Genomic DNA, 27924 nt, shown 5'->3' with positions numbered 1-27924 from the left:
GTTTTGTGCAGCTACCAGTACTGGCACAGAATAATAATAACAATAACATAATAGCGTAATAACAAAACATAATTTTTGAAACGGGCCCCTTACATCATTCCTCCAGGTGTAGTAGGTGTGAATATGGTACTTCTGCTCACAGGTCAAGCGTAGTTTTCTGTGGAAAAGCAAGCATTAGGAAAAACATTCTCGAAAAAAATTGGATCCTGCATGAAGCTACTTCGGTGCTGCTGTGAGGCAGTGTGACTGGGGCTGTCCTTCAGCTCTGTGCTGCTGCCGGGGCTGCTGGCTGTGCTCCAGGGCTGCTGACATTCTCGGCTTTACGGAGTCTGTTGGAGGAGTGGACACCAATGTTCCTCCTAAGGGTAACCTACAGCAATGTGGGTGTTCCTGGTGTTGTTTCCCCACCCCCAGGTCGTAGCTGTAGGTTCAGGCTGTGGTGGATGTGGAGGAGAGGCTGTCCCAGCTGAACACGGTGTAAATCCAGGTGGGAAAAGGCTGCTCATAACCCCCGCAGGTGCACAAGGGCCGTGCAGAGTCTGCCGAGAAAAGGTAAAGTGCGACTCGGAGCGCTTTTTTCCCCCCCCTTTTTAGTCGAGAACATCTTAAACCTCCGGCTGGGAGGGTAGGGGCCGTGTGGGGCTCAGAAGTGCTGGGGGTACGCTTGCTCAGCGGAGCCGGCTGTGCAGCGGGCTTCAAGGGCAGTCCCCGCCCGGCTCCTCCTCCGGCTGCCCCGGGCCGCTGCCTCCCCAGCCGGCGTGGAGCAGGACGGGGAGGCGATGGAGCCCGGCAGAGCCTTCCCGGGGAGGGCTGGGGCTGGTCCCGGGCGGTGCCGGCGGGGACACCTTGCTGTCCCTTCTGCGGGGTGCGCGGGGCAGCGGAGATGCGGCAGCCGGCTCAGAGCCCCTGTGCGGCCGGGGGCAGGAGGCACCCAAAAGGCCGGTTCCGCAGCCGAGGTCCCAGCCCGGGTCTGCAGGAGCCCCGGCCGCTGTGCCTCTGGTCCCCCTGCAGGGACCCCCGAGCTCAGAGCAGGGATTGCCCCAGCTCAGCCGGAACACGGTGTGAAACTGTTCACTCCAATAAATAAATAGTGCCATGCCACGTTAGTAAAATAACAAAAAACCCCACCACCCAGGAAATCAGACTCTGCCCGTGCTCTAGTGCTTTAATTAGTTTGTTTCTAGCAATTTTGGGGTGCAGCTAGGGGAAAGTGCTGAACCTGCCAGGGCAGGCTTTCCAACAGGTTCTGTCTCATGTACTTAATAAAAATCTTTCAGCAAAAGACACAAGAACAACTTGATCAAGTCTTGATAATCAAGGAAGGACTGAAGGGCCTGGGATGATACCTGTGATGTGTCCGGACACTTGCACTTCATGCAGGAAATGAGAGTAACTTTTTTATTTTGCATAGTGAAGATGAGACATCACTGTGAGACAAATCCTCCATGCAATCAGATTTTCCCACTTTATTCAGCAAGGGCTGCACTGGATAGGCAGTGTGTGTGCTGACCCACTCCTCATCTTATGTGTGCTGGGCTATTAACCGTGTCATTCTCAGTGCGTGCTCTTAAAGATGTCTTGGTCTTCCAGGAAGACTCTGAGAGGAATAAGTAGATGGAATGGCTTAGAAAGTCGATCTCTCTTGACCCTATCAGAGTTATTAAAAAAAAAAAAATCCACGTGGAAGATCCCGACTTTCTAAAGTAGGTCCTTCAGGAAGTCTCCTTTTCGGAAGGGCCCACAGACCACTGTCCTGAAAATGCGTGCAGGTAACAGCTTGTACATGTTTGTGGGACTGACACCATGAAGATCATTCCCAGGCTATGGCTTGTCCTTTGGGGCTCACAGAGATGCAGCAGGAAGATAAGGTGAGCATTTGGGTTAGTTCTATAATAGGGGGTAGGTAGGAGATGATCTCAGCATGTATCAGATTGTGAGAGCTACATTGAATGCCAGAGATGTTAAAAAAGGATTTTTCCTCTCTCTCTCCAGCCTCCGGTGTCGGGAATCAACTGAAGCTGACAGCTCTCCCACTCCATTCTTTGGGAACAATTCACACCTGCTCCTGCTGTAGGTAGATCAGTAGTTGATCTACCTCAGGTGTGGATGTTTCTGGCTGGTGCAAAGCAGTGCAGATTAGGCCAGACACCCAGCTGGAGATTCGCTACCCAGATTTGCCCAGCTCAGGTGAGGGGTGACAAAACTAATTATAGTAATTGCTCCAGAACCCATAGCCTTGAATGAGTTCTCAGTAGAGTGTGTAACAAAGTTACCTGTATGCTTTAATAACCTCAATATAATTATATTGTTTGCTTGTCTATTTTCTTATGCTGCTCTTTGACCTAAGACACCAAATTCCTGCAGATCACTGTTCCCCTTTTCTCAGCCGCTCCAGAAAACATTTCTTCCCAGCATCTACCCTAGCTGCCCACTGCTACAAGCATCGAGTGCTTGTGATGCTGAGGCAAGCTCTGGCTCGCTTGGGTGGGTTTGCATTTGGCAAAAGATCTAAAAAGTGAGACATTCATGGGGACACTCCTGCTGCTCTAGCCACAGGCAAAGTCAGTAGCATAAGCACTTCTGTCAGAACAAACTACATAGTAAGTGTAGCAAAAGCTCTCAGGTCAGAAAAGTGTCTTTTATTCTGTAACTCATTGGTTGTACAGGACCTGATCTGCAGCATGTTGATTTTGACAGTACCCCATGTGAGCAGTGCTGCAGGATCAAGGTCTCTTTACATACAGGAGCCTTTATTGTGCAGGGGAGAAGAGCCTCTCAAAACTCCCTTGCTGCAGAACTGGGTGAGGGAGAAAAAATAAGCTGGTTTTGTAGAGCATCTTATGGAAGTTTAATCTTGTTTATCCTTTGGAGAAAAACATTGTCAAAACTTTTAGACTGAAATTTGTGATGTTTGTTTTAAGGAGAAGTTAAACATTTCCCTGTTGTCTTCCTTCTCACCCCTTCAGTTTCAGATCCCACTGTGAGCTGCCCCCAGGCAATGCCTGTTGCTGGGCAGAGGTGATGCATGGGGCTCCTAATAGAAGTTGTCCACTGCCTCCAAACCTTGTCAAGAACATAAAAGTGAAATTTACTTATGGAAAACATGCTGAGAGAGACTGAAAAAGGAGTCAGCAAGATTGGTCTCCTCTCTTCCCTCCCTACATCTGAATATCAGATGAGCATGTAGCAGTGGGTCCCCTCAGCAAGCTGGGGCCATTCCTCAGCAGTGACAGGAGGTTACTTAGCTTGTAAAGAACGTGCTTTAATGAATATGCAGTGTAATCTTTCCTGCTTTCTCCTCTGTTCAAATGAGTGATACTTTGCAGCGTTGAAACACATGTTGGGAAGGTACTTGTCAAGAAGAGCTTTTCTCCGCTTTACCTCTCTCTCCTGTCTCTGGTCTCACTCCTCCAAATACAGTACACATGGTTGCAACTCTTAGCTTCAAGTAAGTTGTCGTCATATTCATGTGTCCAAGTGAGAATCTGGGTACAAAAATAGGAGTTTTGACTTAGTATGGCTTAAAAAAAATTTTTTTTTTCTCAGTATTGAGGTAGATCATTCCCTATCTTAAGGGCTGAGAAGATAAAATGAAAAGGTCCTTCACTCACTACACCATCCCCCAGCAAAGCTGCTGTTTAAGGTTGCTGCTGCTAAGCCTGGACTAATGCTGACGAGCAGCAGGTGATGATGAAGCTTGCTTTCAATTCCTGCTGCTGAGGGTCTGGCTGGGCTGAAAGGCAAAGAATTCATCCTGCAGATTAGTTGATTTAAACCCAAGATAAGACCAAGTTGTGGAAACATCTCGACCTGTCAATGTTTTGTGTGAAAACAATGTGAAATCCCCCCATACCTGTCACACATGACTGCAAGCAGAGGCCTGTCCTGATTTGGGTGATGTGCACTCTGGAAATAGCTCCTAGAAAGAATGTCCTTGAGGCATGGCAGAAGAATGACCTTTTCTCTGTGGCATGTGCAGAGCTTGAAGCTCCTGAGAGACACACATTGGGGGTTCTCCAATGAAGTCATGTATTGTGTTGACCTCCCTTTACTTAGCCAAGCCTGGGATCTGTTAATTTGGTGGGGGCAGTCTTGTGGGGGTGTTGGGAGGATGTGCTGAAGGGTGATGCTTGATGCATCTGGCACTGAAAGACAGTGTTATTGTGTCTGTAATCCCTAGTGGGGTAATCCTGGAGGGGATTTCTTAATCCCCTCTTCACTGTGTACCCATGCAGGTAACTGAGCATGGCCTGCTAGGGGTATCTTGCCTTGTCTGATGTGAAAGGTATATAATTTGCTGCAGACACAAGTCTTTCCTGAGAAAAATCCCCCTCTGTTTTCTTGGAACAGCAATTAATAGAGCTGGTTATCAAGAAATGTTCTTACTTTTCTTTAACTACATGAAGAAAGTCTGCTTTGCAATAACAGGGGCAGAGACCCATCAGGAATCTGGTCAAGTATGCTCTGGTGAGTGCTTTTAATCTGGAGAAAAGATAAATACACATGTTTGAAATAGAAAGCCAAGAGCTCTACTAGATACATTTGGTCTAAATCTGGGCATACTTGAAAGTGTCACTGAAATCCACCTATGATGTGATGGCAGCCTCGCTGATTTCAAAGGAAAAATGAGCAGAAAATTGACTTTGCTGGACAGTTATGCATAAAAACATCTCCCCAGAAAGCCAGTCCTTGGAAAACATAAGGCATGAAAGAGCCTGGGCTTGAGTGTTGTTGGAGACCCGTGATGGGGTCGGGCAGCAGCGCTGCAGGACCCGAGGGACAGGGACAGGTCCTCTGTGCTGGGCTCCACAGCCGGGACGCCCCGGCCGGAGCTGATGGGGAGCTCGGGGGGATGCGGCTCGGGAGTGCTCGGTGAACCCCCGGAGCAGCTCTGTTCGGCTCTGCACCGGCTTCCCCAGGGACATGGGGCCCCGGTGGGACTCAGCTGTGAGAGGGAGGTGCACTGAAGAGGGAGGAGAGGAGAGGTCTGCGTGGGCATGGAGGGGAGGGGAAGCAGGGTTAGGCTGTCCCTCCTCCCCTGCCAGGGCTGCTCCCTCCGGATGTGATGGGAGAGGAGAGGAGTATGTAGAGAGATTTTCTTTTCTATCATTTCTTCATTTTCATGGTTTTTCCTTCTATCTGTTCCCCACCCTTCTCCCCAGGGCAGGAATTACTTTTGCCCCTCAGACTGCATGTTTCTGAGCTCATCACCTGAGACGCCCAGGAAGATGATCAGCTGCAGGTAAAGAAATCAGCTTTAGGAATTGGATTTCCATTCCTCTCCTTGTTTGTTTGTTTGTTTTTTCCCTCCAGATTTGTCACCATGAACATCTTGTCATTTGAGTCCATCTGCATTTTCCTGCTTTCCCAAGGTATGTTTAAAGTTGCCGTTTTGCATCAGTGGTTTTGTCTCAGGTGCTTCCCCATCCCTTCTCTGAGGAAGGAGAGCCAAGTCAGAGCCTCTCCAGGCGGTTTAGGGATAAACTTCTGAAACATAGTTTCACATAAAAGGGGAGAAGATAATACCTGGAGAAACAGCTTTTCTGAGAATTCGAACACATGGCTGATCTGTATGTAAAGTGTCTAATTGATATGGGAAAAGCTGATGTTAAGATATTAAAAGTGCATAAATCTCTCCAGTGTTTATGACTGTAGTCTCAGAAGCCTAAGGCTGGCCTAGCTCTCATTCTTGCACTGTGTCCCTGCATGCAGTGAGCAGAGGGACTATCCTGTGTGCTAGAGTCATGTCCTTGGTATTTTTCATGCTCTCTGTGTCCCTGCTAGAAGGAATTTCCTGACACAGATACAGTGCTGTGTAATCAAATTATTTTTGCAACTGTGAAACCTATACAGCAAACCAGCATTTTTGCTGTTACAGGTGAAACCCTGTGTATCTTGTTCATGGATGATTATCTGCTTGATCCCACAGCTTTGCTGGTGTTGGGTATACAACAAATCCATGTTGACCAGGAGATGATTGGCAAGATCGCAGCTGCTGGCCAGTGTAAGTTTGTTTTATAAAGCAAGTCTTTTCTATTTCTGAATTCCCTCTTTCTTTGGTTGTTTTGGTGTGTTTTGTTTTGGGTCTTTTTAAGTTTTTTGTTGTTGTAGTTATTTACATTTATCAGCCCCTCTTCAATCTATAAACTCCCCATCAATGCTCTGGCAAGCACAGCACTGTGGCTGCCTCTGCCCTAGCCTGGCTTTCTTCCCCATTGGGGTTAGTTCTCCTGGGAAGTGATCTACTCTGTTTCTCCCAAATTGGCTCTTTGCCAACTGGATGGTGTTTCTGTCAGTTCCTTCAGTGCCTACTCCAAGCAATCCTGATTTAAAGACCTGTGTTTAATTACAGACTTGATCAGACCTCCCACGTGGGTGTTTTTTTCAGGCTGTAAAGCCAGCACCAGTCAGGATGCTGGGAGCAGGAGTGATGGGGCTCTGGCTGGCCAGCATATGTTCACCTGCAGCTCCCTTATTGTGCTTGCAATCGGTTACTGATAAACTCTGTCATGAATTCTCTCCTGATAGCCATTTGTTTCCTATTGTCTGTCAAGGGATAAATTGCATTTATTCCTATGCCAGGCATGGCCTCCAGCTCTATCTTGTAGTACCACGTGTTCAGCTCAGATTTTCCATCCCGAGGATGAGTGTTTGGGTGTTTCTCCCTCCTGCACGTCACCAGGAGTCCCTTGGTGGGCTGCAGACATCCTGCTTACGAGTGCCTGGAGAAGAGCTGCATTGCACTCCTCAACTCCAGAGCCGCCTGAGGAGTGTTTCTCCATGCTGACCCCAATCTGGGGGCTCTGCAGTTTTCTCTGTGCATGCTTAGGCAGGGATAACAGCCCTGTTGCATCTCCAGGTTCAGCCCAGCTCCGAGGGCAGGGCTGACAAGCTGGGACGCCGCTGGCAGGGAGGCTGTGCTCCAGCTTGTCCTCAGCACAGTGCCCCAGGGCAAGGCTGGGTGCCCCGTTAGAAGAACCAGTGACCCAGAAGGGAATGCCTCACAGCTTTCAATCCCTGTAACCTGGTATTAGAAAACCCTAATTATAAATTCAGGTTTTGGCTAGCAGGAATGATTTGGAAAAGGTAGTGATAACTAACAAAAAGATTATAGTAATGGGCATAGAGTAACGTCACCAGCCAGCACAGCTCTTACGGGGTTGGTATGCTTGATCTCTATTGAACTTCTGGATTCATTTTCCCTTGAAGCTGAATCTGGCATATGCTGCAGAGGAGACTTAAAAATTTCCCTTTAAATGCCTTGAAAACGACTCTTCAGAGTCTGCAAAATGCCATTTATTTATTTATTTATGTGACATTGTGGGTTTCCACTGCAGCAGAAGCACCTCAGAAACTTATACTTGGGAGCAGTCATGTTCATGCAGGCAGGGGTGATAGAAAGACACATCTCTGAAGAGGAAATAAAAGGCAGATTTTCATGAAAAGTGTTTCTGTCACTGTCTGGGAGCTGTTCAGAGAGTTCGTGTTCAGGAAAATGAGAGCCTGTTTTGAAAAATGTGCTGCAGATGAAACACACTGGGCTCTGTGGGACTCAGTGGACTTTGCAAATGTCTCCTGGATTTACATCTGTGCCTTGGGCTGGGAGAGCCTGCAGGTCCCACTGGGCATGGCTCCCTCTCCCTGCTGCTCACCCCTCCCTCTGTGTCCTCTCTGGGAGAGCATCTCTCCCTGTATTTTGTGATACTTCACTGCACTGGCTGCTCCTGTGCTGTCTCTGGGACCAGGCTGGGGCCTTGAACTCCAAAGTCAGTCTGTCAGACTGAGAGCTGAGCTGGAGCTGCTGCAGGCCAGAGCAGGGATGGATGTGGGCTTCGGGTTGTGACCACTGGGCTGGCCCAGTCCATCCTCTGCAATTTGTCTGGATTTTCAGCTCTTGGCTGCCTGCTTCCAGAGAGTGGGGCTAACAAAGCGTGGTTTCACAGTGTATGTATTTTTTTCTCCTAGTGATGCAGTGCTCTGCCTCGTTAGATGTCCTTTTCCTCCTGGATGGCTCCTACAGCATTGGCAAAGGAAGCTTTGAAAGGTCCAAGCACTTTGCAGGCAAGCTCTGTGATGCCTTGGACATCCATCCAGACAGAGTGAGTGTCAGGAATATCTCCTCTAATTTTCAAACAGCTCGGCAGTGTGTCTAAAGGCCAGTGGTAACATGCTGAGTAAAATTGCAAAATTCAACCTACCAGCTGCCATGGGGGCAGAGTATTTATTCAGAAAGATGCAGTTTGTGGAGCAGTGGGATTGGAGAATGCTTCTTGATTCTTCACAGATTTTAAGCAGTTCCTTTTGATCTTGAGAAAAGACATAGTCCTTCAGGTTAAAGATTATTATCTGGGGTTTTTTTACCAATTTTATTTTGGTTTGGATGCTCATCGATTAAAGTAATTGGATCTTTCTGTTGCTTTTCCTTGGAAAACTGCAGAATTAATCTCTGGGAAGTTAACCACCTTTCTGCATAGATGTAAATTATGTAGTCTGCTTGCTCTGCTTCCCCCAGAAGGAGATGGATGCTGTGCTGCTGTAGTCTTAGGTCTTGCTCCCTGGAGTCAGCCTTGAGGCACCTCTGGGCCTGAATGACACATCCTGGGGTTTTTTCTGAGGGGATTTCAAGCCAGACTGGCTGCGGTTCCAGGTGTGCATCAGCCCCACAACACTACCTCAGCTGAGGGCCTTGGAGCAGGCTGGGCAGGTTGCTGCACTTGATTCTATGGCAGAACCTTTCCAAATAAATGTCAGGTCTTTGGGAAGGCTGTGTCAATGAATATTTAATATTTGCAGATTTGGTGTGGTGTTTTGTTTTATATTTTAACTACCATCTTTCCCCTAGCCTTTCACTTAATCCTCACATAGACTGGACTAAAACTTAGTAGTCTTTTCACCTTTGAAGCTGTCACATTCCATAATACTTATTGTAAGACTTCAGAGAAGTCTTACAAGAAGTCTGGATGCATTGCCCAGTACAGACCATTTAGCGTATTTGGGGTTTCAGCTGGAGAAAATGGTTTTAGAGAAGCTATTAGAAAAAGTATTGGTTTGTGTTGCCTGCTGTGCTCATTGCCAGAGGGAGCCTCTCTTAGTAATGGAAAGATTGCCTGCACAGTGTGTAAATGGGTTGGTGTAGAAGGTGTTATTTATAAACTTACTGTCCCTGAGGCTGTGAGCTGCTCTGGGTGGATAAATATAGATCCTGAGCTGCCTGTAACTGCTACAGAGGCTCCTGTTGTTTCCAGATAAACTTTTTTGCCTTGTTTATAGTCTGTATAGATAATACTGGAGTTTCTGCTCTATTTTAAAGTTCATTTACAGTGTCAGTGGCTCAACGGTGAAAACAGAGTTTGCCTCTTTACAATTTAGACTTCCCAGGTTTGTAAGTTGATCAGAAGAGTAAAACTTGCACAGACACCTTTCATAACCTTTAACCTTTCCTTTTAGGTCCGTGTGGGAATGATACAGTTTAGCTCAACTCCCCACCTTGAATTCCCACTGGATTCTTATCTAACCAAACAAGAAGTGAAAGAGAGAATCAAGAGGACTGTGTTCAGGTCAGCTTATTTTACAGCTCTTCTCTTTTTCTGGGCTATGAATAATCTCTGAATTGAGAGGTTTTTTGAGGTTTAGAAATCTCTGCTTCTGCTGTGCTTGTACCACCAGTGTGATGCTCCCAGGGACGGAGGTGAATGAATACTGTGGTCCATAATCCACAATCCACTAAAAATGTGAAACCTGGTCTGTCTCAGTGAAAGCTGAGAGGGGATAAAGTTTTCAGTGTCCCTTTAGAATGTGAGAGAGTTGTCCAGATCATTAAACAGAGAGTTCTCCAGGTCTTTCTGTCTGTTTGAGCCAGGCAGTGGGTTACATCCTGTGTGGAAAAACAAGCATGGTGTTCCCTCATGGCTGAGCGAAGGCAGCACAGTGTGCTGCTTCATTTTTTGGTGGTTACAGTTTGTCACTAACTCCTGTGAATTAGTGACAAACTGCTGGTCTGTAGATATCTATGTGTGCTTGCTGAATTCAAGAGGATCAGGTTTTCAAATGGAAACCTTTTTTTTTCCTGAATGTTAAGACTTGGATGTCTTCCCATGACTCAGGAAATGGAGCCAGAAGTCCAAAGAAGAGCTGTCCTTAGAGCCTCTCAAAATCCAAACTTTCCATCTTGGAGACACACATTTGGCTCTACTAAGGATCTGACAATCATCCCTAAATAACACTTGTTTTGATGATAGATGAGGTACTGGTAAGGCCTGTGGATGTCTACTCTTTTAGCTGATCTGCTTTAGGACTAAGGGTTAGATCAACATTTCCCATGGATATCTGCCGCTCTCAACATGATGTACATATTGCAAGCAAATGTGATCAGTTTTTCATTTTTCAAGCAAGATCAGTTGGCTGGATTTTGTTGTATTTCTTTTGATGAGTTTAGCAAATCGAGAAAACCTCTGGTGTACTGTTACAGGAAAAACTTACAGAAAACAAGATACATTCCTCCTCTCTGGTTGTTGTTGAAAGTCTGTGAGAGCAGAGAAAGTGAAGCAGCATTTGCTGTCTGGCACTGCATTTCCTTGATGACAACAGAGGGATGCTGACAGATCAAACAGAAATGATGACTTTTTGCCTGGCTATTTCATCTAGTTAAAATGAAAAGCTGACATTTTGAAGTAGATAAAATAGTTATGGATGCATTCCAGTTGGCTTCTGAAAAAAAAGGGGTGTTTGACATCTTGCTTGAGAGGTTCCTTGATGTGCTTCTGATGAGCCTTTGGCCAGTGAGGCCTTTTCTGACTTCAGCCCGGAGCTGACAGCACTTGGAAGGAGGCAGCACCGGGCTGAAGTGAAGCTTTTGTGATTTATTTGGAGACTGCCAGTCTCTCTCTGTGAATGCTTTCCAAATAGCTTTGGAATTCATTGGCCAGTTCCAGCCATACTCAGTGGTAATCTCAAGCTAAATTTCATATGGACTTCTTTCATGTAAGTCAGCAGCTGGAGAGAAACCTTCTTAGTGCTGTCCCCTGAAGAAAGATAGCGGGTAAAGTCCAGATTTCCTTGTACTTCAGAAAATCTTTATTGGAGTAATGCCTCAAACACAATTCTACTGTGTCAAAACCCAGTGAAGCTCTAAATACAAATTAATAAGCAAATCAATTTAATGAGCTCTTTATTAAATTTTCTAATCCTCAGGGCTCACATGGGCACAGTGTACTGAGTTCATCAAGATTTAGTAACCACACTCACTATGCACAACGTATTTTTCCTCATGCAAAGCACTCTTCACCGAAACATCTCATAGACATCTGGTCAGAAAAAGGCAAATTTGGACTTGCTATGAACACATGGTCACTGAGTATGCTTGGAAATTATGGAAATGCAGAGAAGGAAGAAGTTCAAAGCAAAGAGGCCTGGCAAGTACAGAGCGAAAAAAGTTTCTGTGAAAATCAGAGGTGCTAGGAATCAGATGCTAGGGCAAAGGATGGATGTTCAGAAAGCAAATGAGGTGTGTTTGTTTCAATGCAGACAAAGAACTGTGAATCCTCCAAGGAAGGAGTGACACTTACGGTTTGATTCCCCTGGATTGCTCTGGATAGCAATAAAAGCAGCCCTAAAGGGCAATTACAGGAAATTATTTATAGCATGACAAAATTAGAAGACAGCTTGAAATGTGCACTCTGCTCTAGTGCCTTTATTATCACCAGGTCTGTGCCATATGTGGGAAGAAGCTGAGTGGGGCAGGGGCTGAGGAGAAGGACTTGGGGATGCTGATGGAGGAGAAGCTCAGCGTGAGCCAGCCCAAAAAGGCACCCATGGGCTGAGCTGCATGGAAAGGAGCAAAGAGCTGCAGGTCAAGGGAGGTGATTGTGGCCCTCTAGTCCATTTTTTGAGATCTCACCTGCACCACTACATCTTTGTCTGGGGGCCCCTGGATAGGAAGGGTTTGGACCTACTTGAATGAGTTCAGAGGAGAGCGACTGAGGTCCTCAGAGGGTTGGGGAACCTCTGCTTTGAAGACAGTCTGGGCAGAGAATGTGTTTCAGAGAGAGCTGCCTCTGCCTGAATTCAGGCGCAAATGAGACCATATGATGACAACATACGGATTTTATTTAATGTGGATTTTATTTAACGGGAAATGTGAAGGAGAGAGGAAGAAAAATAGGAGCTATTTCTTTCAGTCTCAGAGAGAGCAGAAGAGACTCTGTTGGAACTAGGTGACCTTTGAGGTCCTTCCCAAACTAAACCATTCGGTGATGCTAGAGTATGTGTAGATGTGTATTTTAACTTGATATTGTTGTAATAATAATAGTAATAATTTTCTACTACTATTTCATCTTCATCTTCTTCTTATCCCTATTCTTCTTCTTTTTCTTCTTAGTGTTTACTTCTACTATTTCTTCTTCTGTATCAACTTATTCTTATCCTTAGTCCTTATTTTTATTCTTATCCTTATTTTTATTCTCATTCTTATAATTCTTCTTTCTCCTATTCTTGTTTAAATTGTTATTCCTTTTCCTATTCTTCTCCTTATTCTTTTTTATTTTTCTTCTTATTATTCTTATTCCTTTTCCTGTTCATATTCTTTTTCTCCTTCTTATTCCTTTTTTTTTCCATTTTTCTTATTCTAAAACCTTTAATTATTCCTATTCTTCTTCTTCTTTTCTCTTATTCTATTCCTATTATTATTCTTACTCTTTTTTTTCTTGTTCTTATGCTTAATTCTTTTTCTTGTTCACTACTACTATTTCTTCAACTTCTTCATCTTCTTTATATTATTATTAGTCCTATTTTTTTCTTTTTGTCGTTTTTTTTGTGTTTTGTGTTGTTTTTTGGGTGTGTGGGTTTTTTTGTTTTTTTTTTTCACTACTGCTATTATTTCTTAAAGCCAACTTCCCTCTGTTTTGGAAGAATTGTTTGGTGAAGTCGTGCAGTGGAGTCCTGGGAGCAATGCCTCCTGTCTGTGGCCATTCCTCATGGATGAAATCCCAAAGGATCAGCACGTAGTCCTTTCAGGATGAGAGGAAATGGCCTTGGATTCCAGCAGGGGAGGTTCAGATTAAATATTCCAAACAACTTTTCCCTGACAGAGTGGTCAGGAATTGATTGCAAGAAGTTGCTCAGGGAGGTGGTAGAGTCACTGTCTCTGGAAGTGTTCAAGTCTTGTCTGGATGTGGCACTTGGGGACATGGTTTCAGGGTGATGATGGTGGTGCCAGGGTGAGGGTGGGACTGGATGACTTTCAAGGTCTCTTCCCACCCTGCAGAGTCTCTGGCCTTCACCGCTGAGCCACCTGGCACCAAGTGTCCCGCATGGATACTGGTTGGAGGCTGGCCACACGGGTAATATTTGCTCTTGGGGAGAGTGGCTTGGGATGCTCCCAAGCAGCCGGGGACTGCTGAGGCTGCAGGGACATGTCCAGGCAAAGGCAGCCCGTGTGGCTCCCCCAGGACGTGGGGCAGGCTGCCGGCCAGCTGCCGTCCAGGAGGCCCGGGCTGGCGCCGGCCGCAGCCCTAATCCTCGGGCTGTGGCGCCAGGCAGGGGCAGCGGAACAGGCTGCGCAGCATCCGCAGCGCCCGCCCGAGGCGGGAGGGGCGTTTCTTGCGGGGACCCAGCTGCTGGCTGAGGGCCTGCGCTCCCAGCTGGGGAGGTGAGGCACAGAGCGGCACTTGGGGGCACGGCTCAGATGGCCCGTGCTCAACCCAAGCCTCGCGAGGGGCAGGCACTGGGAGCCTGCCTCCTGCCAAACCTCCCAGCTCTCTGTCTTCTTCACGGAGCTCGAGGAGGCTCACTCCATCCCACTCGTCCTCCTCCCGCAGCAAGGGCTTGTCCCCCATGTTCTGTTCCCAGCTGTCCTGCATCAGGTCTCGGTCACTGTCATTTTCCCAGCTAGACTGAGCTGAAGGTCTCTTGCCATTCCCTTTGGAAACCTCCTGGCCAATGGAGTCTTCCTCTTCAGAAAGCTCCTGGCCAGTGGACTCTTTCCAATCAGACACTTCTTGGTAGCTACCAACATCTCCATGGGACAGCTCATGCTTGCTGTATTCCTTCCAGTCAGAGAGATTCTGGGATCTACCGACTTGTCCCTGACAAAGGCCTTGCTCCGTGCCTTCTTCCCAGTCAGACACTTCTATGTAGCTGCTGGCTTCTCCTAGGGACAGCTCGTTCACAATGGATTCATCCCAATCGGAGAGCTTGTGGTAGCTTCCGGCTTCTTCTGGGGAGAGCTCCTGCTCAATGCAGGCTTCCCCTTGGAGCCCCTCCTGGTCACTGGTGGCTTCTTCCAGGGACAGCTCATCCCCAGTGGATTCATCCCTGTCGGAGAGCTCGTAGTAGCTACCGGCTTTTACTGGGGAGAGCTCCTGCTCAATGCAGGCTTCCCCTTGGAGCCCTTCCTGGTCGTTTCTGGCTTCTTCCAGAGACAGCTCCTGCTCAATGCAGGCTTGGCCTTTGAACCCTTCCTGGTCCTTCCTGTCTTCTTCTCGGGACAGCTCCTGCTCAATGCAGGCTTCCCCTTGGAACACATCCTGGTTGTTACAGGCATATCCAGGGGACAGCTCCTGCTCAATAGAGGCTTCCCCTTGGAGCCCTTCCTGGTCATTACTGGTTTCTTCCAGGGACAGCTCCTGCTCAATGCAGGCTTCCCCTTGGAACACATCCTGGTCATTGGTGGCTTCTTCCAGGGACAGCTCATCCCCAGTGGATTCATCCCTGTCGGAGAGCTCGTGGTAGCTACCGGCTTTTACTGGGGAGAGCTCCTGCTCAATGCAGGCTTCCCCTTGGAGCCCTTCCTGGTCGTTTCTGGCTTCTTCCAGGGACAGTTCCTGCTCAATGCAGGCTTCCCCTTGGAACACATCCTGATTGTTCCTGTCTTCTTCTCGGGACGGCTCCTGCTCAATGCAGGCTTCCCCTTGGAACACATCCTGGTCGTTGCTGGCATATCCAGGGGACAGCTCCTGCTCAATGCAGGCTTCCCCTTGGAGCACATCCTGGTCGTTTCTGGCTTCTTCCAGGGACAGTTCCTGCTCAATGCAGGCTTCCCCTTGGAACACATCCTGATTGTTCCTGTCTTCTTCTCGGGACGGCTCCTGCTCAATGCAGGCTTCCCCTTGGAACACATCCTGGTCGTTGCTGGCATATCCAGGGGACAGCTCCTGCTCAATGCAGGCTTCCCCTTGGAACACATCTTGGTCGTTGCTGGCATATCCAGGGGACAGCTCCTGCTCAATGCAGGCTTCCCCTTGGAGCCCTTCCTGGTCATTACTGGTTTCTTCCAGGGACAGCTCCTGCTCAATGCCGGCTTCCCCTTGGAACACATCCTGCTCGTTCTGGGCTTCTTCTCGGGACAGCTCCTGCTCAATGCAGGCTTCCCCTTTGGAGCCTTCCTGGTATTTGTTGTTTTCTCCTTGGGGCAGCTCTGTGTGTTCCTCATGCTCGCACTGAGAAAGCTCAAGCTCCCCAGCCGAGTCGCTGTCCTCAGTCTCTTTCTCTGCCAGGACTGAGCCCCTGGCTGCCTCCTCCTGCTGCTCACTGAGGGCTTGGGCTCTCAGTGGGCTAGGCGAGGGGCTGGGGGTGCAGCAGGGGCTGTGCAGGGCAGAGATGGGGCTCTCTTGCTTTTGTTCTGGAGCTGCTGCTTCTAGTCCTGCAGCCGTGCTTTGCTCCAGGTCCCTCTGTTGCTGTGGCTGCTGGCCTGCTGCCTGGACCTCAAGCACAGCCTCTCGCACCACCTCATGGCTGATGTGCCACGCCAAGTCCAGCAGAGCCTGGCTGTAGCCTGGGGGGCTGTGTGGAGCAGGGACTGGGCTCTCTGGCGCTGCCGATGGCACCTCCTCCCTGAGGCCAGGAGAACCTGGTGCCTTTTCCACCTCGGCAGGCAGAGGCTCGGGGGGCTGCTCCTCCTCAGCAGCTCCAGCTGGAGCAGCAGCGGCTGCCAGCTCATCCTCTGTGGGACTCGGCGGGGCAGGAGAGGCGCTGGGCAGCTCACGGGCTGCCTCTCCTGCCACCTGGGTGCCCACGCTGCTGGGAGAGGCGGGCCCCTCCTGGGCATCCTCATCCTTCTCTGGGTACAAGGGTTTGTCCCAGATCTTGCAACTGACACCTTCTGCCTGTTGGGGCAGCCCCTGGCTGCTGACACTTCCTTCCCACTGGGGCAGCTTTTGGTCACTCCTGTCTTTTTCCCACTGGGGTAGCTCCTGGACATTGTAGTCTTTTCCTTGTGATAACTCCATGTCCTTGTTGTCTCCCACTTGGGGCAACTCTGGGGGGAGTCTCTTGTCTCCTTGCCATTGGTACATGTGCAGGTGGCCTTGCACATCTTCTTCCAAAGGAGACAGTTCCTGGTGTCCCTCCCCTTCCCACTGGGACAGCTCTTGGCATGTCAGGTCTTCTTCCCACTGGGACAATTCTTGGCATATCTCATCCTCTTCCTGCCATGGGTACAGCTCCTGGACTGTCAGGCTTTCTTCCCAGTTGTACAGCTCTTGCTGTGTGCCATGCCCCCACTGGACTTTCACACCTACCTCCCTCTGATGCAACTCTTGGTGTGTCACAACTCCCCATGGAGAAACTTCCTGGGTCGTCACTTCTTCTTGTCCTTGGTAAAACTCTTGGATTGTCACTTCTTCCCGGAGGCAAAGTTCTTGGCTGCTAATGCCTCCCCACTGGGAAAGCTCTTGATCCGAGTCGTATTCCCAGTCTTTGTCCATGTTGACAAAGGCCCCCTCCTCCTCAGTGTCCGACAGGGGCAGGCCTGAGCCGCCGCCTGCCCCCAGCCACTGCCCACTGAGGGCCTGGTCTTGCAGCCAGCCGGGCAAGGGGCTGGGGTGCTGTGAGTTGGGGTTCACCTTGTCCTCCTTCACGTCTGACGTCGTGCGGCGCACAGGGATCCCGGGAGCTGCTTCCTCCTGCGAGAGCGGCTCTGGCGGGACTGGGCTCCCCAGGGCTCCGCGCCCCTTGGATACCCCCTGGTAGGGCAGGGCGGGGCTCCACCGTGTCACAAGGGCCTCCGGGCACCACAATGGCCCGCATCATCCAGGGCCCTGACACAAGGCGCCTGTGTCACAAAGGGCCACACCTGGCACCCCTTTGACAGCTAAAATGAGCACGATTTCCAGATGGAAAACAGAAGCTATAGAGACATTTGTCAAAGCTGGGAATAAAATTCAAATATCCCAAGAGTTCTGGTTACTGCACTTTGGGGTATGCCCAGCCACTGCCCTGGAGGGATGTCTGCTGAGATAAGGAGATGGAACAATCTCCCAGCAGGACTCCCGTGGAAGGCAGCTAACCTTTTGCTCATGGCGAGAAAAGACAGACCCAGAATTCTCTGGGTGACCCTATGCAGATCCTTTGTAACCCATTGGCCTTTACCCTCTGGCACCCACCCCCCGTATCCCTGTAAAAGCTAGCCCTCTGCCCCTGTGAGACAGAGAGCTCTCATCCCTGGCTCCCCTTCGCTGGACCAATAAAATCTACTTCGTGTGGAACAGCTACACGGGCCTCTCGTCTCTCTCTGGTCTGGCCTGGAGACTGCCCTGCAGAGCTGAGCTGAAATCACAAGCTGATAATCACTAAAGAGCTGACAGCTTCTGCACGGGCCCTCCTAGCCAGCAGCTGAGGGAAGACACTGGACCTTGGGAAGGTGATTCCTTTTGGGACCATTTCTCCGGACTGGTCACCTCTTCCTTAGTCAGAGCTACTGACCCATCACCAGCTGTAATACTGCACCAATTGCAGAAACACTCCACTGTATGTTTGAAGTCTCTTGGAGACCACTCTGGGTTTGAGAGGAGGGAGGTCAGGGTGAATAGATGGGAACTGTGGGTAGGAAGATGAGAAGAATGACAGGATTAGACATCCCCATGGATAAGTTGTGTGGCGACAAGCAGAAATAGGCTTCATTTCCCATTACCAGAGAGTAAAAATTTGAAACCCAATGGTAAATTCAGTAGCAGGGGAGAAATTCTGATTTTTTTCTTTTCTGATTATATCTCCTTGCTTTCTAGAGGTGGGAGCACAGAGACAGGTCAGGCTCTGAAGTACATTCTTCATAAGGGTTTCCCTGGTGGCAGAAACTCAAGTGTCCCTGAAGTCCTGATCATCATTTCAGATGGAAAGTCCCAGGGCAGCACTGCAATGCCTGCAATGCAGGTGAAGGAAAGACACATCATAGTTTTTGCAGTGGGAATCAAGTTTCCAAGGTAGGAAACTCTCCAGAGTGGGAAGTAGACACCCAGCTAGCCAAATGGCAAGTCCTGGTGAGTGACGGGTCATCTTGGGCTAGATACGAATTTTGGAAAGAGAAAAGGTGTCCTAGTTTTTGCCAGAGCAGAGTACAGAGTAATTTTTTTTTTTTTTTTTTCTGTAGCTGGGGGGGCGGGTGTGGTTGTAGGTGTGTCTAGGAGATAATCCATACCATTTTATCATTGCCAGGGGCAGGGGAAAAGGACTCTCTTCCTTCAGAGAGAGGAAGGGTGGTGGACAAAACAGTCGGTATTGAGACAAACTTTCCAAGTAAATTGATTTTGTCTTACACCTTTTGTTATTAATATTGTTATTGCTGCTGTTACTGTTTGATTTCTCATCTCATTTCTGTTCTCAAAAATTGTTCTTACCTCAATCCATGATCTTTGCCTTTCATGTTTCCAGCTGGAGGTGAGAGGGGAAGCAAGTGTAGACCTGGTTTCAGTGAGACCACTAAATTTGGGAATACCAAACTTAAACCATGACAAAAGGGAGTTTGCAGGGCAATACAGGCATGGAGGAAACACTGACTTGGTGGCTGATGTAGGAGGAGCACTAGAGTTGATAAAGGAAACTTCCACTGAGTAGAGCTACGCTACTGCCTGAGACTAAACATGCCAGGATTTTGGAAACTGAAGAGTGCCATGGTTTTGCATCAACTCTCTATTTGTTGCACAGGGTTGGTTTTGATTCTTAATTCTTTGTGGGGGAGACTGAGCAGCTGACCTGTCCCTTGCTTGGCAGGTGGGAGGAGCTGCATGTGCTGGCCAGTGAGCCCCCTGAGCGGCACCTGCTCTTTGCTGGAGATGCTGATGATGCTGCCAACGGCCTGTACAGCACCTTGAGTGACCCTGTCTGCACTGCCACTGCTCCAGGTGACCCTGCTGGCCCCACCTCCGTGCCCATGCTTTTAGCTTGGACCATGGCACTGCCTGAGGAAGATAGGGCAGTGTCAGGAAGCATACAGGGGAATTAGCAGGTGGTGCACTTCGAGGCAACCTGCTTCTGGTGCCCAAACTGGATGGCATGCTCTCCAAATGCCTCCAAGCTGCAGAATCCTAAATCTTTCTGCATCCTAGTTCTCCTCTGGAAGTGGGAGTACTGGCTTTTGCTCATGTGACAGGGGATAGAGGGCTAAACGCAGTTGTGTTAAATTTTCTAATGGACTTGGCTGTGTGTTAAGGGCAGGCACCTGGGGCTTGCAGGAGTTATAAAGGATAGAACTAGACTGCTCCAGAGGTAGCAGAACATCAAACACATGAATGATAAAGGCACCAAAGAGGCTGAAAAGCTGTCATTGAACCGTGAACTCAGCAGTACGAGGTTTGTAGCAAATCAGAGGAGGCTGAATATTTAGCTCCCTGGAAAGTAGAGTAGGCTGGTGAGATTTTCACTGGGAAATTTCTCCTCTGGGGTCTCATGGAGGCTGTTGGAAGCTCTGCCCAGTCTGTTGTTGTCAGGTAGTTGAAAATGGCTGTCTGCTCTCACAGCCTTTGTATTTTCAGGCAAATGATGCAAGTTTGCCTTTTACTTTGCTACAGGCTGCAAAGTTGAGTCCCACCCTTGTGAACGAAGGACCCTGGAAACTGTGAAAGAACTGGCTGGCAACTATGTGTGTTGGAAAGGCTCAAAGCAGCCCAATGCAGTGCAGGCTTCACTGTGCCCTTTCATCAGGTAAGCTGGACACCCACATCTCTAAAAATGCATGGGGCTGAGAGATAAGAAATACAGTAATGAGGCTTTTATCTGACCTTGACTGTTACTGGGATGAAGATCCCTCAGAAGACTGATGCAAGCATGGTCTCTAGTCCTAGGAAGAGTCTCTGTTCTGATCATTGGCTGATCTGAGAAGCAAGCAAACAAAATAATTTTTTTGAGTCTTAAAAATGCATCCATAATCTTTAAATGTAAAGATTACAGCTGAATTCAAAATCAAAATGGTAGATTTGATGCAATTATGTTTTTCCTTTTGCCACCTCATTTAGAATGGGCTTTTTTTTTAAATACTTGTTTTGAAAACCTGTGTTTTCAAAGGAAAATTTGTTCCATTGAAAACACAGTAAGGTCAACCTTAAAGGCACCTTGTTAATATTTATATTTAAATTCCTGTTTCAGGTGGAAGCGAGTCTTGATAAAACACCCATCCAGGTGCTTCCGAACTGTATGTCCAGGTGGGAGTTTGCTTTTCCAAAATTTTAATTTATGAAGCAGGAGAGGTAATAACTAAAGAACAAAAAGACAGGTGTTTGCTTTCACTTCTCAAAAATTTTGTTCTGAGTGAGAGACAGTGGTCAGTAGATATTTAATCAATTTTTTTGTTTCTCATGGGTGTCTATGACCAGAGTTCTTTTGGATTAAAATGTCTCCCAGTAATTTCTCCTCCACTTGAGGAGCTGGTGAATCCTCGGCTGTTCATGTCCCGGGGGCAGAGTCTTGCACTGTTTCCCAGTGCCTGCAGGGAGTCAGTGTTCTCCAGCCAGAGGAGCACGCGGTGATGCCTCCAGTCATACACTTGGTACCATAAGCAGCATCAGGTTAGCAGGGAGCCTGACACATGATGATCACCAGCCTATTTTTTGGCTGTTGAAATAGCTGTGGTCCTTCAGTCCTTTTTGCAAGTTCAGGTGACAGCAGCTTTATTTCCTTTATCAGTACAACACTGTCTAAGCAGCAGACCAGACCCTGACCCCTTCATTGGTGCTGTAAATCTGGCAGGGCACAGGACCTTTAGCATTTCTCTGTTTATACGAATATGGTGTCACTGGCATTGTTCCAAATCAAATGAAGTCACAGTCTGGTTTGCTTTCTTGCTATAGCCTGCTGGAGACCCATCCCAAAAGGAAATTGCCATGGAGGTGAGAGTACACATGGCGCTGTGTTAGTTCAAACTTGTAGCAAGAGGAGCAGAGCTGTGACCCTTTTTCCGCTAATGGCGATGCTCACACTGGCAGAGGATGGGGAGGGGCAGGCTCCCTGCTGACTCCCTGTCTTTCTCTCCCCTGTCCTGTTTAGACCCTTGTGACTCCCAGCCGTGCCAGAATGGTGGCACGTGTGTCCCAGAGGGACTGGACAGATACCACTGCCTCTGCGTGCTGGGGTACGCAGCAGACGTCCACTGTGGTAGGTGTGAACGTGTGCTCTGTCTCCTTCCCTCTCGGCCGAGTCCTGCCTTCGTGGTGCCCTTTGTGCCACCATGGGGACACCTGGGGTTGGGCTTTTCTCCAGAAGGCAGGCCGAGTTCATTCTCATGCTGATCCCAACTGTGTCAGGCCCAGTGACTGGGTCCTGCTGTTCAGACACCATGTGGGTACGGAGAGAACCAATATTGACAGTCTCACCCTGGCATGGCTGCCTTTGTGTCTAAATGCAGCTGCCATGTGATCAGGAGAACAGAGACACTGGGAGAGACATGGATGTGTCTGTTGGTCCCCTCCCTGCACACATGGGTCCAGCAGGAGCTCCTGGTTTTGGGGGTTCAGTGCAAAAAAAGCCAAAAACTCCTGATCATTAGAAAGCACCTTGTACTTACATTCCCCAGGACCAAGGCTCCCACTTCGAAGCATCTCAGGGTGTCATAGGTGAGGGTCTGGTGCTTGGACTCTCTCTCCAATATGTGATTGTGTCATTCAGAGTGTTTTGCCCACAGCACTAAGAGGGTGGAGTTGCCATTTCTGATTTGAAGTTTGCCATCCAAAAGTTCATGAATTCCCACAGATATTTCCTGTCTCTAAAGGCTTATATGGCATCCAACCGAAGCAAAGCCTGCTCCTGGCACATTTGTCCTCCAGCTCATGATGTGAGTGGCAAAATGTTTGGGTTACTGGACACAATGTCCCCTCTCCACAACGCTTCCAGCAGGCCCCTGCAGGGATTGCCCTGCAAATGACTAATCGCCTTCTCCCTTTCCAGCAGCAAAGCTGAGCCTTGAGTGTGGCGTGGATCTCCTTTTTCTCATGGACAGTTCAGCAGGGGTCACACTGGAAGGGTTCCTGCGCTTCAAGGCCTTCCTCAAGAGATTCCTCCAAGCCATGGTGGGCCAGGACTCGCCAATGAGCGTGGGGGTGGCCCTGTACGATGATGATGTCAAGATACCCATCGAACTGGGCCAACACAAGGATGCATTCAGTCTCATGAAGAGTATTGATGCCTTGAATTTCAGTGGAGGAAGAACCCTGACAGGCAGAGCCCTGCAACACATTGCACAGCACGGTTTTAGGAGTACCCCAGTCTTTGCAGATGTGCAGGATGATCTCCCACGTGTGGTTGTCCTGCTCACTGACTCCAAGTCCCAGGATTCGGTGGCAGAAGCCGCTAAGTACGCAAAGGACCAAAATCTGTTCTTGATCGGCGTAGGCAACAGCTTCATGAGAGCAGAGCTGACCACAGTGACTGGCAATCCACAGCAGACCATTGTCTACTCCGACCCCCAGGACCTGTTCAACAGGATCCCAGAGCTGCAGAGAAAAATCTGCAGTGTGGGCAGTCCTGAAGGTAAAAGCGTGGTAGGGGCATTGTGGAACAAGTCTGCGAAACCATGCAGAGGTGTCCTGAATTTCATCAGGGAGGAGGGAAGGACAGAAGGATGAATATCCTTGTTTTGGTTTTAGTCACAGATCCAGGGACTAACCTTCCATGAGTGATTTTTGTGATGAATCTCTGCCTATGACTGTGAAAGGGACACAGATCACCCTTCACAGTTGGTGATCACCAGTGTTGAATTTTGCCCACGATTTCCTCCCACTGCTGTTTTTCAGTCAGAAAGGAGTAGATGCATGTTCTGAGAGATACCATATTTGTGCTCCTTTCCACAGGCTGCCAGGCCCAGTCTCTTGACTTGGCATTTGCTGTGGATGCCTCGTCTGGAGTTGGCCTGGAGAACTTTCTGCATCTGAGGCGCTTTGTCAGGAGCAGCTGTTTGCACTTCGTCATTGACCGGGATGTCACCCAAATTGCGCTGGTGATCTATGGCAGCAAAGCTCACACTGTGTTTGCTTTGGACACCCACACAAGCAACTCTGCTGTTGTCCAGGCCATCGACCAGGTGCCTTTCCTTGGGGACTCAGCCTCTGCTGGAAGTGCCTTGCTCCATGTTTACAGTGATGTAATGACCGTGCAGAAGGGAGCAAGACCTGGTGTCAACAAGGTGGTGGTGCTGCTCACCAATGGAGGTGGCATGCAGGATGCAGCTGCCCCAGCTCAGCAGCTGAGGCACAACGGCATCTTAGTGTTCGTGGTTGTTGTTGGGGATGCAGAGAGGGACACGCTGCTGAGAGTTGCTGGGTCTCCCAGCTATCTGGTCCACATCTCCTCCTATGAAGACCTGCAGTATTACCAAGGGCTTATCATCGAAAGGATCTGTGAAGGTAGGAGAGCCTCCAGTCCACTCTCTCTGTCAGTGCCACCAGCTGCTGCTGTTGTAGGTTTTCTGATGTTGTACTGACTGAACTCGATACTATCTTTTACCTTTTACAGATGGGGAAACTATGACACAGAGATCTGATGACTGTCCAAAGCAATCCTAGAGGAATAGTAACCAACTTCCCTAAGATTCAGTCCAGTGCGTGAGAGTGGGCATAGTGTGACTGGCTCTTTCCAGTCCTGCTAGGTCTAGGTTCTGCTTTCTCTGAAAGAAAAAGAAGTTTGCTCTTTTTCTGATGTTATTTTATATCTGTAGAATTTGCTGTGTGTTACTGTACCCCTGCAGTGTTGCTGGGGGGGGGCTTAATGGGTCCCTTTTTTGTGCTGGTCCCTGAGTGAGGTCTCTGCTCTCTTGTTCAACAGGTTTGTGACCAGGTGTTTGTAAAGTGGTGAGTCTACAACCTCATCATTCCCGTTCCTCCTTAATATCCCACTACTGCAGTTATCATGTAGGCTTTTGAGATTTTATTTGTGTTGCACTGTATTTAATCTTAAAAACAGAATCTGTCAATTTTGAAGCCTTCAGACTGTTAAACTAGGCTTTCAGACAAATTGTGATTAATCTTGTTTGTAGGACCAAATCCTTATCTTCAAAGTGGAAGGAAGAATTTCAAATATTCCTATAAAACTTGCATTTGTGAGAGGCTAAAAATAAAGGTGCACTTTCTTTGAAACTTAGAGTCCTGAATGTGAGTGCCTGTATTTTATGGAAATCAGCTTTTCAAAAAGGACAGCAGCCCTAGTTTGCAGACAGTGGTGGTGAAAGTGCTCCTAGTTAAAATACAATGCCTTGTTTTCTCATTCAAAATAGCCTAAGTTTAACATCTAGCTATTTGCTTTTATTATGTTTTAACATGTTTGTAAAATCAAACGGAGAAGCATGTTTGAGCTTCAGCACAGAGGTCCTTTTCATCTCTGGGCATGCCCGTGTCTCCTTCAGGCTTAGAAAGAGCTATAGCATCATCTCTTTGGGGTGAGGAGCCCCTCTCCTGGCAGGCTCTGCAGATGGTTTCTACCTGGAGCTTTTCAGCGTGTTTCTGTTGTAGTGGTACTTTCAGCTGTGTTATTACAAAAACAATGTACTGTACCTTGAAATTAGCTAAAATGCCAGGGGTGAAGGGGAAGAGACAGCAAGGTTCAAGGAGTCAGGGTAATAACATACCATTTCCTGAGACTGAATTGCTGCTTTCGTTTCATGTGCAGGTAATCACAGCTTGTACTAGATAGGCTGGGACCAAGGGCGATGTAAAGATAAGCCCTTCACTCAGTCTTCTACTCCCAAGTCCGAGGCTTAATAACAGAATCATTGTCTGTGAAAGGACTTCAAAAAATATATGACTCATGAGAAACAGACCCTGCCTCTAGGTACCTGGAATATGGTATTAATTCTGAGGCTCAGCTGAAAAGAGTACAGAAATAAAGGACCCAGGGTTTAGGAGAAAAGATCCCAAGCGTTAAATAGATATGAATCTGATTAATAGAAATACAAGTTATTGGGATCATCAAAGTGCAAGAACCTTGTTTAAGGTATGTTAACAGCAGGCTTGAATTCAGAGAAATGATTCCCCAAAGCAGGGACTGTGAGGTTATGCTGTGGAGCAGCCCTGGAGGGATGTGGTGGACACATGACCTGTAGAGCAGAGCACCATGGAGCAGCTCCCTGGGGAACAGCAGCACCTGGGAGATGAGCAGCGTGTCCAAGAGATCCAGCTTTCATTGCCAGTGGCTCTTCCAGCCCAATCAAAGTGGAAGTGTCCACCCTGGGGGATACACTATCAGGCAGGACCCCATCTCAGAAGTCCCATGATGACAAAAACGTTTCTGACCCCAGCTGGGTTCCCTATAAAATCCACCGGAGCTAAAGATTGAGATGTCTCAGATCTAGGACTGTCCAAGAAAAAATTCAATTATAATTTTGCCAGTGTTAGGTGTAGGTTGAGACTTGATGTGCACATATCTGTACAGTGAGAATGAGCACAGTGTGTGTTAAGCTGTAGAAAGCTGCCTGACAGGTAGGGGATGGTATTTGTATTCTTTCTTCTTCTCCTTTTCCTATTCTTTCTGTGTTTTTTCTACCCTGGAGCAAAGACTAAGGCAAGCAGCTCTGCACCATGTAGCTGTTGAGCAGAGGAATTTCGCACCCTCACCAACACTGCAGTGGTGTTGCCAGCAGACTGGAAGCAAATCCCTCTGGGATGCTGCTACTTAACCTAATGTATTGGCAGCAAGGCAGCATGGAACACTGCCAGCCCTGCTGACAGCTGGGCTCTGTTGTGTTGAGAGGGTTGGGAAAGCTGTCACATACTTCATAACAACAGGGCTAATAGCTTGGGCTGTGCTTGCAGGCTGCTCTCAAACCTCCTAGAAAAGAAGCCCAGAAATTTTCCCTGTGTTGTTTTCCATTCATGCCATCCTCGCTTCCCAGCTGGCAACTTCTCCTTATTCCTCTCTAGTGGAAACTTTTGTCCTTTCTGGGGCAAAGTGAGGTTTGAACTTCAGTGGCATTTGGGATTGTGAACTTGTTAGAGCAGGGCATGTGTCTTGCTCTGTGTTGTCCATGTCTGGATGTGGGGAGTTTGGGGGTGCTCACAGCTCTGAAGATGCTCCATTTTGCTTTTCTGTGGTATGCAGCCTATCATGATGTCACTCTTTTAGACTTTACTAGGAATATTCTCCTCCAGATTAGGACACCTAGCAAAGCCATTCTGCTCTCTAGGTTAAAGTGTCAAGACAGGGTTGTGGCTTGCACCCTCTGCCATGTTAATGTTTTTCCAGTCCCATTAGCCCTTGATATCATGTTTTGCAGCATTCCTGATGGATGTGGGTCCTAGCTAGTAACACTCCAGAGATGCCTGAGCCTACTCCTCTGCTTATGTCTGTTGCAGAAGCAAGAAGCCCCGTGAACCTGTGCAAGCCCAACCCGTGCATGAACCAGGGCGTGTGCATCCTTGGGCCGGGGAGCTACCGCTGCGAGTGCCACGGCTGGGAAGGACCCCACTGCGAGACCAGTAAGGATCAGCTGGCAGCAGCCCCTCCGAACTGATCCCACATCTCCACCTCTCCCTGAAGCACAGAAGTGGCTGTAACTCTTGGACAGCTGTTGGGTGGCCAGGTCTTGGTGCTGAGGTGGTCTCTATCTTATGGAAAGTGGAGAGGTTTGGGGTGCTGAGGGGAGCAAGGGCTTCTCTCAAGAAGCTGTGCATTTTTACACATCCACTAAGTGAGTTGACTGTGAGGGGACCTCAAGAAGATCTAATAATTTTGGTAGCCTTCCACTCTGTTCTGTTCCCCTTTTCCCTCTGCCCTGCTACAAGAAAGAATCTTTCCTAGGCTCCCCAGGTGAAAAGACTTGACTCCCTTTTAATGGGAGGGAGCTGTTTCTGTTGGACCCCCTCCCTATTACTTTCAGTGCTGTTCATGGTGTAAAAGCTTCCCCATTGCCTTCCTTCTGTTCAGCAGGGGAGCAATGGCCAGGAGGTGGGGAGTCTCTGGCTCTCTAGAGGGGTGGGGGAGTCTCTGGTCCTGTGCCCATAGCATGAAGTTCTCAATTTAAGTGGGTTTTCCCCTTGCCCAGTATTTTGCTTTTTACCTGAACCCAGAAATTCTGACTTCCAGTGGCCTCTAATATCTGTCAGCTAAGGCTAGGGGAATGCTTGTTTGGTTGTTGTGGACTGAGTGTGACCTTATCACTTGGTCCTAAAGCCCCCATCCCACATCTGTGCTTGTCTTCTGCAACAGGAGTTCTCCGGGGTGACGCTCCGAGATCTCCAGCCCTTCCTCTGCATTCCCATGTGAAGTGGAGTCCAAGGGGTTTGCAGCACTTCTCCAGAGCCCTCCAGCACAGCAAAAGGCAAATGGATCAGAGGCACTGACACAGATGTGCCGAGGGCTCCAGTTCTCTGTCCAGGAACACTTTCTGCCACTCACAGGCATTGTCCAGCACAGGGACTGTGTTGAGGCTATTCCCAGTTCCTGTATTGCACAAACTGGGCTTCCCAGTGCTCTCTTTCTTTTATAATTGAAGTAAATACTTGTGTTTAAGTATTTCTTTCTGGCATTTTGCATTCCCTCATCCGGGTCTTAAGGTCGTGTGATTGTTTTGGGGTTTTTTTTAACAGATTTTGAGAGATCTTCGAGTTAGCAAAAAAATATGTAGAAGTCTGAGCAATTCTGGAGCTCCTGCTGAAGGGGTATAACACAGAGAATGCACTTGCAGCCAGGTGCTGGAGTGAATGGCTTGTTACATGCAAGAAGACAGAGGAAGAGGAA

The 27924-nt window shown here is 48.3% G+C and overlaps 1 protein-coding gene across 6 annotated transcripts; it reads left to right on the top strand.

Moving 5' to 3' along the window:
• Positions 1-279: 279 nt before the first annotated feature.
• On the top strand, positions 280-27699 carry VWA2 (von Willebrand factor A domain containing 2). 6 transcript variants are annotated; one of them, XM_048311108.1, is made up of 17 exons: positions 280-552; positions 1993-2187; positions 5163-5242; positions 5314-5372; positions 5930-6004; positions 7966-8099; positions 9448-9557; positions 18000-18019; positions 18104-18194; positions 18982-19112; positions 19779-19911; positions 20353-20408; positions 21250-21357; positions 22147-22728; positions 23049-23600; positions 26541-26663; positions 27394-27699. In XM_048311108.1, exons 2-17 carry the CDS (start codon positions 2107-2109, stop codon positions 27525-27527), a joined length of 2469 nt encoding a protein of 822 aa, XP_048167065.1. In that variant the 5' UTR covers positions 280-552; positions 1993-2106; the 3' UTR covers positions 27528-27699. The 6 variants fall into 6 exon arrangements, with proteins under 6 accessions (XP_048167065.1, XP_048167068.1, XP_048167064.1 ...); XM_048311111.1 differs by lacking the exon at positions 27394-27699 and adding an exon at positions 24019-24044 and having other exon boundaries at positions 18000-18194; positions 26541-26610; XM_048311107.1 differs by having other exon boundaries at positions 281-552; positions 18000-18194; positions 22150-22728.
• Positions 27700-27924: the final 225 nt, after the last annotated feature.

The sequence above is a fragment of the Corvus hawaiiensis genome, chromosome 8 (assembly GCF_020740725.1).
Source record: "Corvus hawaiiensis isolate bCorHaw1 chromosome 8, bCorHaw1.pri.cur, whole genome shotgun sequence".
NCBI classification, from domain to species: domain Eukaryota; kingdom Metazoa; phylum Chordata; class Aves; order Passeriformes; family Corvidae; genus Corvus; species Corvus hawaiiensis.
The sequence above is the reverse complement of the archived record's forward strand: the minus strand, read 5'-3'. Positions and strand labels throughout refer to the sequence as shown.